A 12,319-nucleotide genomic window follows, 5' to 3' on the forward strand; every position below is an offset into this window, starting at 1 on the left:
CCCATCTCTGTAGAGAAATAGAATCAATAAACGCTATAAATATAGCTTCTTTTAACTTCACAATACCAATAACACAAATACTTGTAGGGTTCGATGGTAGTTTTTGGTGTTCTTTTCCCCCCACACTTTTTAAAATCAAACAGAACAGAAACAAAAATTATAAAGCAAGGTTAAATACTTTCCCATGGAAAAAAAAAATATCCAGAGAACCCAGTTCCATCAGCTTACTGAAACTGGAAAATGCTGCTTTAGTTGTAGAATTAAAAAATATTATATTGTTATTCTGAACCTGTAGTCATTAGAAATGATATTAATATTAATACCTGTATTAACCTGCCTTTCCAGGTTTGGTCTCATCACCACTGGGTACTTTGCACCTTCAGCTTACATTTCTGCATAAATTCTGCACCCTCTGTAGCAATATGGAATCTTTTCACAGTTCCTATTCCTTGTCATCCTTTCATAAATTGGGTCCCCAGCCACATCAGCTGCAAGAGAAATCTGGTATGGGATGAAAAAACAAAAGGAAAATATAAGCAGGGAGGCGCAACAGAAGAGGCCTTGCTGCTTATTTTCCTTTTGTTTCTCATCCCACACCATATCCTCCAGGAAGTTTTTCCTGGAACAAACATGATTTTCTAAGCCCTCTTCTAATGAAATCTTCCCCACCACCCCCCTTCTAAAAATCCAAGACGAGGTTGGTTAAACGCACATTTTTCAGAATGGAAGTGAAAATGGCTGAGCTTAACAGTGCCAGAAGACAGAAACCACACAACTGCCTGTGCTGTTTTTTCACTCTGAACAAAAACTGGAAGTTATACATGTGTACCACACTTTGAGACACTTCTTGATATGCAGGTAATGCACGGCTCAGTTTGAAAACAAATGCACATACCAAACTCACACTAAGATTTCAGGTATTTATTAGCTTCATACTAAATATTTGACCGAGCTAGAGTAGTTTCTGCAGATCCAGGCCATTAAAAAAGAGTTATAACAATTTTAAATAAACATGTTGACAAATAGAACCAGCATCTCTCTGAGCTAACACATTTTTAATGCCACACACACACAAAAAAAAGAGATCACATTTACATCAGAAATACTACTATCAAGTCCACATCAGCAAATCACACTATTAATCATTTCACCATACCTACCTCAAAAAGTGCCTTAATTATTCATATTAATTAAACAATTACTCCTCTAGTAAGAATTCAGCCCCAGAATTCTGGAAGACAAAGAACAAACAGATTGCCTCCATGGCCGGAGTCTAACTGCTGCCATACCTGTGCTGACTAATCCTTGACCCATCTGAACGCCTTTCAGAAATACTGTGGTCGCAGATCACTGAAAATATAACACATATTCCACAAATTTCTTCATGCCTGTCAATCTGACTTCGGTGCTGGGGAAGCTCTTGGAGCAGATTATCTTGAGTGCCACCACACAGCAGTGCCATCATGCATCACTTACAGGACAACCAGGTGATCAGGCCCAGTCAGCATGGGTTTATCAAAGGCAGGTCCTGTTATGACTAACCTGATCTCCTACTATAACACGGTGACACACTCAGTGGATAAGGGAAAGGCTGTGGATGTGGTCTACCTAGACTTCAGTAAGGCTTTTCACACCGTTTCCCACAGCATTCTCCTAAAGAAGCTCAAGACTTGAACAAGCGTATACATTGTTGGATTAAAAACTGGATGTGGCTGGGCCCAAGGAGGTGTGGCGAATGGAGTTAAATCCAGCTGGTCACTAGTGGTGCCCCCCAGGGCTCAGTACTGGGCCCAGTTCTCTTCAATATCTTTATCAATGATCTGGATGAAGGGATCGAGAGCACCCTCAGTAAGTTTGCAGACACCAAGTTAGGCGTGAGTGTTGATCTACTTGAGGGCAGGAGAGCTCTGCGGAGGGATCTGGATAGGCTGGACCAATGGGCCAAGGCCAACTGCAGGAGGTTCAACAAGGCCAAGTGCCACGTCCTGCACTTGGGGCACAACAACCCCAAGCAATGCTACAGTCTTGGGGCAGAGTGGCTTGAAAGATACCCAGAGGAAAGGGACCTAGGGGTATTGGTGGATAGCCGGCTGAATATGAGCCAGCAGCATGCTCCAATAGCCAAAACGGCCAACAACATCCGGGCTTGAATCAGAAATAGCACGGCCAGCGGAACTAAGGAAGTGAACGATCGTCCCTCTGTATTCAGCTCTAGTGAGGCTGCACCTCAAGTACTGTGTTCAGTTTGGGGACCCCACTACAAGAAAGACATCGAGGTGCTGGAGCATGTTCAGAAAGGGGCACGAGCTGGTGAGGGGTCTAGAAAACAGGTCTTACGAGGAGCGGCTGAGGGAGCTGGGGTTATTTAGCCTAGAGAAAAGAAGGCTCAGGGGAGACCTTGTCACACTGCACAATTATGTTAAAGGAGGCTATAGTAAGGTGGGGATAGGGCTCTTCGCCCAAGCACCAAGTGATAAGACAAGGGGAAATGGCCTCAAGTTGTGCCATGGGAGGTTTAAGTTAGATATTAGAAGAAATTTCTTTACTGAAAGGGTTGTGCAGCATTGGAACTGGCTGCCCAGGAAGTGGTTGAGTCACCATCCCTAGAGGTCTTCAAAAAACATGTAGATTTAGAACTTAGTAGCATGGTTTAGTGGTGGGCTATAGTACTAGGTTAAAGGTCGGACTTAGAGGTCTTTTCCAACCTGAATGATTCTATGTAAATCTAGAGGACAGCGGTGTCAACAAGTCATTTTTCTTAAATGTCGTATCATTTTCATGGAAAAATGCCATACCACATCCCATGGTGCTTAGAAACCAGAAATGCAGAAATCCTCCCAGCCCCAATGCATGAGAGACTACAAACAACAGCGATCTCACAACAGAGCTTATCACAGCTATCGCAAATCTGTCAGTAGTGACTCAGAGCTCTTTCGCATTTATCCCATGGAAGAAAAAAAAAACGCACAGAATTTGGGCCACTTGTTATTGTTGTCTCCCTTCACTCATGATTTTAACATACGTGTTTAGAGTTTGGGAAGAAAGCACTACAGCCACACCGACCCCTAATTTCCTGCTTGATATCTCTGATGGTATTTGCATAGCACACACTGGAACAGGAGGTGATAGCAGTTCTATGCAGCACTTCATAGCTAAACAAAGTTGTAATTTTCTTCTTGCTTGAGTTCTTGTTTAAAAAGGCTAATGTGATATTATGCAGACATGAGTATTGCTATGTCTTGAGCCTTGCAACTGAGAAATTTTCATTTATGGTTCTTACTTGAAGGTTCCTCCTCTCTGCATCTCTCTTCAAAATCACCAAGAACTAAATTTGTAGGAATGTTCTCCTGAACTTTCATTCAAATTCCAGCAATAAAAGCGCTAAACTGAAACAGTTCCAGCAGTTTTGTTCCGTTTCACTTGTTCAGATGTTTCAATACCTACTGCTTCTGGAAAGGAATTTGGTCAACGATACACTACCTAAAGGACATCTACAATTCAAAGCCACTGCAAAGTTTGTCATAAAAAACAAAAGGAGGTTTTTACTGGAGGATGTGTAATAAAATCTTAAGAAACGTGGTTATTTTTTAGAAAGTGATGTCCAACCTCAAAAATTATACCTGCAAGAAAAACTTTCGGCTGTCTACTGCCATTTCTTATAGTGGTGTAATTAACTACAGATCCATGTAAAACGCACAACAGGAAACCTCTTAGGAAAATGGCATGGTCTACTTGTGACTGTGAATAAGAGGGAAGGAAACAAACTCGAGCCCACCCTCCTGCTGTTGTTTTGTACTGAGATGGGTGCAAAGCTCATCAGAACCCTGGATTAAAGGTGACATTTTTCCTTTTGTTCTTTAAGACAGAAACAATATAACATACAGTAAGCTGTAAACAAACTAATAGCTGTGCCATTTATTTCGTATATATTTGGTGTTGTTAATTCAGTTGCTTGTGAGTGTTTCCTTACCACAGCAGCTGACTGAAATTTAGCATTTTAAAATAGTATCTATTACTCTTATGCCATAAATTCATTAAAAAACATAAAATGTGATGAAATCATTACCTCTTGTATTTGGACAGTAAATATGATTTTTTTCTTGATAACAGCCATTTCTTACTTTTGTGTCCTAACCCAGAATAATGAAATCCAACTACTCTGTCTTTAAAATCATAAAGTTCTCATGAAAAAGCATTTCCATTTGCTTTAGCTAAAGCACATTTCTAGGCTTAATTTGCAGCATCCCTTTAGAGAGCCAAATCTTGGGCTTAAAAGCATTTGTGACTTTAATTTATCCACTGGGTTTTAAACTCCCAATTTTCCCAGAGGATTATGAAAGCCTGCCAATTCAGCTTGATGCATTAGAACTGTTTACACAAGTTCAAAATACATTTAAACATAAAACAGTTTGGTTTCAGCTCCCCCTATCCCCCCTTTTTTTTTTTAAAGCTCAAATTAACTGGAAGAACAAATGGGAACCAACTCCAGACTGGAAAACTAGACTCAAAGCTAGAGGTGAGTTTCAGTGAAAAACATGGAAGAATCAGACAACAGCAACTGTTTTTCACTAACTTAATACAACATCTGAAATCCAAGGTAGATGAAACTCTCCAAAACTATAGCGTAGTTTTGTACAGCAGATCTGTATTGGTTCATCTCTTCCCCTTCCATTGCGTTTTTATTACATGTAAGAGTCATACACATACACAAGCAGCTCTAGAGAGATAAATAAATTGTATATAACACAAAGTGTAAGGCTATTTCTACAATAAGACAGATTTGCACTCAGAAAATTTGCACTGCCTAAAGGTTGCAAGACCATGCAATCCACTCCACTAGACAGGTGCACACCAAAGAAAGCAACTGGATTCTCCAACACTTGCTAAAAAAAAAAGTTGTCCTTCCAAATGAACAGCACGTCACACAAAGTAGAACAGAAAAGACACTAGAAAGTCAGGAGAATAGTCGGGAAAAAAAAGCAGTTAAAGAACATCAAGACACATCTATATTTAGTAAACAAATTAGGCTGAAATTATTGAAGATGAGCAGAAAAGGCAACCTACTGAGATACACAAACACAAAAATAAATAAATAAATAAAAGTATTCCATCCAATCAAGTAAGAAGTTTTGGGGTAGAAAGCTTAAGAAGAATACTGCTACATACCATCAGCAAATATTACATGAATACTGAAAAACATGGAGCCAAAAGAAAATAATATCAAATAAAAATAAGAAATGAAAAGGGAGTGAGAAGGAATAAAATAAAAACAAAGGAAGGGAAAAGAAAAAAAAAAAAAAAAAAAAAAAACAGAAGAGAAACATTTCATGTGTTCCAAGATTTAGCAATAAACTCAGACTTTTAATCTCTCTGGTGTCTCTCTTCATATCCCACCCCTCCAACAGCACCACCCATTTACGTCCACTGACCGACTTATCAAGTAAAGCTGCAAGCTTGTCCACAAACACAACATTTCTAAATCAGAGCACACGTGTGCTTCCTAAAGATGACTCAAAACTCTCAGAGGAGCTTGCATGGGGTTTCCAGGTAGCCATCCTTCAGCACCTGATGGGAGAAAACCACAGAAAACCAAAGTTCTGCATTGATTTGAACAAGCAGACAAAGTTAAAAAAAGAGTAACAGTTTCCCTTCAAACTGAGAGCCTGGACTCATTTGTTTACAGAGAAGAAAACAAGGCAAGCAGTGGCTCCACCTGAGCTCGTAGGCAACTGTAAAAAGATTTCTTGAAAAGGAAGTTAGTGAAGCTTATAAAAAACTGTTTATCAGGTGATTCTGAACTTCTAAACAGAAGAATGCCCCTACTAGAAACAGTCAACACCAGCAACAGCACAGAGACCTGCACTGTCATCATACGTGCCACGTGTTACAAAATTAATTACCCTCTAACACCCTCCCTATTACATTATGTGTGGGTAAAACAGGAACAACATTCTTGGCCTTAAAATCACATTCATTAAGGATTAGATTTAGCAAGGACCTAAAGAAAGAAGGGCAAAATAAACCTCAATAATTGATGGAAACCACACTAAGGGAAGCAGCTATTTTTAATAGCAAGGAGTGGCAAACAGAATCTCCCTGCACATTAGTAACAGTACAATTAGCAACGTAATGCTGTTAAAAAGAAAAAAAGTGCTTCAGAGGATTTGTAAGAGCACTGTTCTTGACCGAATTTTTCCTCTTAAATACCTCAGGATATAAAACAGAGTGGGAAAAATCCTTTCAGAGCAGGATTTTCAGACAAGAGAAAATTCCGTCAAATAATTATGCTTCCCATATCAAAAATACTCAGTTAAAGAGTATGAAGTACACACCATAAGGTGTGTACTTAAAAGCCTTTCTACATGAGAGAGAAGAGAGTCTTTTTAACAGACTCTCCTGTGTTTGGGGTTTATGGTTTCTTTGTTTTTAAAAGCAAGAGTGTTATTCACAACCAGGCTAAATATTGCCAATTTCTCCATGCAAAAGAGACTGCTTTTTAAACACTCAGTCCTTTGCTTCTCAGCTTGGCGACGGCAAAGGGCTGCTACTCGCTGCCCACTAACTAAAACCCATGCAAACAAGAGGTGGGCCACCGCTGAGTTTCTAAAGCAAATGGCCTGTCTTCTTGGCTGCTCTTGTTTAGTCACCCCGGTGCCAATCATCCTTCTCAGGCAGGATAGACTTGTGTCCTGCCAAAGTTTTTATTTTTAAGAACACTAGCACACTGACAATAGCACAAAGCAGTCCCATGAGCACAGCCCCGTGAATTAAGTTGAATTCACTGCCTGTGGACTAGAAGGGCAACTGTTAAAAAAATAAAAAGTCTTTATATTCTAGCCCAAATAAATGACAACTTGTTGTAGCTAGTCACTCCACATGCTCATTTTTCTTGGTACAGAACCCAGACACAGATTAATCACAATGCACTTTCTTCATACGCTCTGAAGACACAGTGCACGGTGACCACAAGATCCTTTCTGCTCCAGTTCTCCTGCCCACTCCAGCATACCTGCCTGTTCATCACTGGGGCCAGAGAAAAGCCTTAAAGGGCTTTAGCAAAGCCAGTGCTTCAATTAAACTCTACTGGCTCTTCAAATCCAGAAGAGGAGCACATCCTCATAGAAGTGCCTCAGCAGTTATCCAGTCCAGCTTCAGTATAGCTATGAAACAGGTATGTTTTCAAGCAACTTTTATGCAATACCCACCATAAGAAATGAAGAAGAAAAAAAAAAAAAAAGAAACTGACATACATGCCACCCCTTCTGTTAGTAGTTGTTAGATATACTACAGTTAGTAGCAGTACACAAAGCGACACAACACATAGATCCCATGGTAATAAGAATCATTTTCTGCAGCTCCCCCTCCAGTAACATGAACAGAAAAGCCTCACTCTCCATTTAGTCATTACAGCTCTCTTTTGTCTTCTTTCTCTGAAAAATAGGCCTAAGCTCAACTACTCTATTTTTTTCCTTAATCCTCAATTATTTTGTTTGTCTGAGACTTCAAGAAAGGATTGATTTTAATTTCTCTGTGAAAATATTTTCAATCATAGAGAATTTTACAGTAAAAACTGCACCTAAGCTTCAGGGCATGCTGCACAGCTGCACAAAACCAACTGTCAGAATTCGGAAGGTGAGAGCTCTTCATTTACTTCTGCAAGTTCCTATTCTCCCACGGACCTTATTGCTGGAGAGACTCCCATTAAAATGCTTCAGACCATGCTGTTATCATATGCTGGTGACAAAGTTGGAAACAGCTGTACCCTTTTTTTTTTTAATGCATCTGATGAATGCTTCCATATCCTTGTTTACAATTAGTTATTGTTACAGAGCTCAACAAACAGAAGCCTTCTCAGAAGAGAAACAATGCAACAGCTATAAGAGCAATGGAAAACTGTCCACCAAAGAACATCCCCTCAACAACCCATCATAGTTTACTCTTCACAACCCTAAATCTAGCAGGATCAAAAAGATCTCATACCTTAGCCAGCTATCCCTGCAAAAAGTAAAAGGGGCATAAACAGCTTAAGAGTTGCCACAGAGAAGTAACATACTAGCAAATGCTTCATGTTAAGACAGCTCTTTGAGACACCTTCCAGCCACAGGCATGCGTTTACTGCACCAAAGAAAGTACCACTTCCAGAAAGTTAAGTTTTAGGCCTGAGAAAGGTGGCAGCATCCTCCATGCTGTGGGAGGTTCACAACACAGTAAAGCCAACCTGAGAGTTTTGCCAGCAGTGCAGTCCTACAGCCTTCTGCTGGGCCACCCATTCACTGTAGGCTCACCAGCACCAGCATGAGGGTGAAGGAGATCCAGGGCAGTTGTCTGCAGCATGATGGCAAAAACAGGACTACCTTACTGACAGGCTCAGCACCACTATTTCTCACAGGGGCTTTTTTTTTTTTTCCCCTTTTCCCTTCTCCAGAAGTGTGTTGTTCTATTATTTTGGTGGAATTAACAGCTCTTTCCCCTGAAGATGCCACCGCTGTGTTGTTTTGATCAGGACCCTTAAGCAAGAGAACTTGGCAGACCCAGAGGCAGACACCCATGCTGTGCTCCTGTCTCGGCGAGGGAGCGGGGCAGAAGCCCAGGCGCTCGGTCCAAGTTCCTGGACTTCTTGTTCCCATTCAGAAGCACATTCTTTCACTTCAAGCGATGCATCTGAAAAAGCGGGTGGCCAAAATTGACTAAGCCCTCAATTCATTGAACCCTCTGATGAGCGTAGTGTTGGAAACGCTTCAATGCGAGGTAAGGCTGTCTTACTTGACATAGCAAATGGGATTTAATAACCACTTTACTACTGGTGATGTTCAAAATGTACTGAAGTCCCAATAAATATTAAATATTTCTGTGCTTTATCAAGAGTAAATCAATACCTATTGCAGTCGTGGAACTTAATTCATAATGCACAGATTATTTTTTTTCTGTTTAGAATAATTGCATACTCTCCTCTTATGTACAGTGTTATATAAACATGTCCTAAAACAATAACTGAAACTTTTTAAAAATTACATATTAAATGGTTTCTTTCATCTCTTTATTCTCATAAAAGTTTCAGTGTGGAAGCCAAAATAAAACAGCTGCGTAAAGTATTTTCAACTGCAAGAGACATGTAAGAAGGTATTTCTGCCTGTGCTGGAGGGCACAATCTGTAATAACATTTTGCCTTCCAGATAATGACAGGAGGCATTAAAAGGACAACTTGCTCTCTAATAAGCTCGCTTGACTGGTAGAGCACGCACATACATAGATAGCAGAGTTTTGCCAACAATAATTTTAATTAATTTTTACGTTTCATTCTAAATTACATTAATTTATGGCCTTCCTAAAAGGCGTTTAGCCGACAGCTAATTAAATTCAAGCCATTAGATTTTAATTAGAGATGTTTAAAAAAAAGTCTCAAAACAATTCACACATCTTTTTGAACGCTACATGCTTGTTATCAGCAACAGCAAACAAGAGATGATTATAAAAACACAAGAGAGCACGGCTGAAACCTGAAAACAAGCAGGCCACGTGAAGCTTCATGCTTTGAGGCTAGAGATTCCGGCCATGCCTCCTCCTCAGCCCCACTCCAGAAAACCACACTGTACCAATGCCTATTGTAAAATCAAAATCGGAGTCCAACTAACAATGAACATCACGACATACACTTTAGAAGGCTGAGCTTTGCTTAATCCTCATTAAATTCTAATGAAATGGCAGCACTTCTTGACCAAACAGTGAAAAAAATTAAAGGTCCAGCTGGAGCCTCTGTTAATAATGCAAGTGGGATGCTCTGAGCAGCCGATTGCTGCTCCAGTGCAGGGCACTGGGACATCCACCCGGACTGCGTTACTCTGCAAGCAACCTCCGTGCAAGAAAATAATGCTTTATGATTTCAAAATGATTGTCTCCCCCCAGCCACCCTCCTTCTTACAACAGTTATTTCTAAATATGGACCTCGGGGGGGGGGGGGGGGGGGGGCAGTACTTCACGAGTGAAAGCAGCATGGGTGCTCTTTGATATGTTGATCAATTTCAGTACTGGGTAAAGAGACTCATAAATATTGAGCGGGTCGCATTTGCATGTGTCACCCACGGGCACAATTTTCCCGGTGAAAAATGAGAACAGAACCCTGACAATTTCTCCCCGTGTCGCTTTTGGATCGGAAGATAGAAAATGACCGTGAAAGTTACTTGAGCAAGGATACTGTATCAGGCCAAGAGCCAGGCTAAAATAAAAATAATAATAATAATAAAAAAAATAAAATAAAATAAAAAAAAGCGTACTGTTAATTATGGTGCACCAGTTTGGTTTGGACAGGTGCCCAAAATGCTGGAGTAGACATTTCGAAAACCTTAAAGGTTAGGATCACACTCAGCAGGATTTAAATGAGTCAACGTTTCCAGCAAATCGAGAACTATTCGCTATTATCTCGGAGAGGCATTGTAAAGAGAAATCGATCTGTTTTTTTAGCGGAACTGATTTACTCTTCTCCGGGTGATGGACCGAGCCCGCAGGAGGTGCAGCAGGGCCGAGGGAAGGTGCAGAAGGCGAGGGGCAGGTGGGCACCGCTCGCAGGACTCCCCGCGCCGTGCCACCGGCGGAGCTCGCAGAAAATAAACAGCAACGTGCGCGCCTGGCGAGCCCTGCGCTTGGCAATCCCTTCAGCTCGCACTTTTAATCGGGGCCGCTTCGTGCTCTGTGCGCTCCGTCCTCTGAGAGGCTCGGAAAAGCGGGCTGCCCAAATGTTTTCCTTAAAGCACCCGGCGGCGATTTGCCGCATGCAGCCTCGGGGAAGTCGCCGAGCAGGCAGCCTGTCAGTTTCCTGGGGATGTTTGGGGCGAACATTTCGGGTTTCGGCGCTGCTCCCGGAGGCCGAGCCCGAAGCGGGCGTCCAGGAGCGACCCCCACTCCCCGGCTGGCTCCCCCCGGGCCAAGGGTCCCGAGAGCCGCTCCCACCCCCGGAGGGAGGCAAAACCCAAGGGAATTGACGGGAGCAGGGCAAGCAACTAACTCCGGGGAAGCACAGAACAAAGGAGGCAAGTGCAGCCGGAGCTCTCGCAACAGATGGTTTGAAGCTGACCAGATTTCGCGCTGGCATCCCCTCCCTCCTCCTCCTCCTCGCTTTCCTCCCTCCCTCCCGGCGCGGCCGGCACCGCATCGCCCCCAGCCCCGGCACCCCTGGGTCCCCCCAAACCGCAGGTGCGCGCCCCCCCGGGGGGGCAGAAGGGCGGGCAGGAGGCTGCCGGCAGGCTCCCCCCGTGCCGTGCCGTGCCGTCCCGTGCCGTGCTCACCCAGGCTGCCGGCGAACCCGTCCATTTTGTGCCGGGGGAGGCTGGCGCCGCAGCCCAAGGCGATGCCGCTGGCGCCGGCCGGGACAGGTTCATTCACCCGCGGAGCAGAGGCGCCGCAGCCCGGCGCTCATGAGCCGCCCTGGGGCGGCAGCAGCTCCTCCTCCTTCCTCCTCCTCCTCCTCCCGCGGCTCCGTCCGTGCGCCGCGACCCCAGCAGGGCGGCGAGCGCCGAGCTCCTCCCGCCGCCGCCAGCGCCGCCCCAGCGCCCCGGGCCGCCGTGCTGTCGTGCTTCCGACTCCGCCCGCCCCTGGCAGCCGCCGCTTCCCCCCCGGGCGGGACGGGGACGGGCCCCGGGACGCGGCTGGGGACGGGGAAGGGGGCGGCTGATCCGCCGGAGCCCGCCGAGCCCAGCCCCGATGCGGGGGGGATGCCGCCGTGCGGGGTGCCGGGGGGTTTGGGGGGACGGCGCCTTGCTCTTCTCCGTGCCGGGCGGCAGCCCCAGCCTGCCTTATTTCACCCTCTGGAGCTTGCACCGCTGGGAGAGCCGGTTGGGCGACCGAGGGTGATAATCCCAGCCATCAACAGAGCAATTCCCATAGGCGGCCGTGTGCACGCCCGCTCAAAGCGGGCTGGGGGAGCTTTCGTCCCGCCGGGCGTGACACCGGGGGGCTGTCACCGGTGTCACCCCGCGGTCCTCACGGTGCCTGCAGCCCCGCTCCCGGCCGCTCCTGCAGCTCCCAGCCCTGCGCTCCGTGCGGGGGAAAAATGGGAAGGAGAACCAGAAATACAAGTCAGCCATGCTGCCTACCACCTAGCCTCTCCTCTCGGCGTGTTAGGCAACGCGGCCGAGCCGGGCGATGCATCGCTTTCTCCCTGGTCAGGAAAAGCTGCATACCCATTGCGACATCCTGTTTTGATGCAAGTGTTTTCCCTTCACGCACTCAGTGGTAGCGCTGCGGTCGTGCGGCAAGAGGGGTGAGTGCCTCACGCCGCCGGCTTTTGCAGCCATGTCATCTAATGACAGCCCGGGGATGGTGTTGA

At 44.7% G+C, this 12,319-nt stretch overlaps 1 protein-coding gene across 2 annotated transcripts in view; it reads right to left on the reverse strand.

Moving 5' to 3' along the window:
* Positions 1–12,319, reverse strand: part of EML4 (EMAP like 4) — a 203,732-nt gene that overhangs the window by 145,901 nt on the left and 45,512 nt on the right. The window contains exon 1 of one of the 2 annotated variants that reach the window (XM_068676742.1): positions 11,280–11,512. The exons of the other annotated variant lie outside the window; for it this stretch is intronic. Within the exon in view, the coding sequence (XP_068532843.1) occupies positions 11,280–11,304 (25 nt within the window). The 5' untranslated portion in view covers positions 11,305–11,512. Of the gene's footprint in view, positions 1–11,279; positions 11,513–12,319 lie in introns of those variants that run through there. 2 annotated transcript variants of the gene reach the window in all.

Source organism: Anas acuta, chromosome 3, assembly GCF_963932015.1.
Source record: "Anas acuta chromosome 3, bAnaAcu1.1, whole genome shotgun sequence".
NCBI lineage: Eukaryota > Metazoa > Chordata > Aves > Anseriformes > Anatidae > Anas > Anas acuta.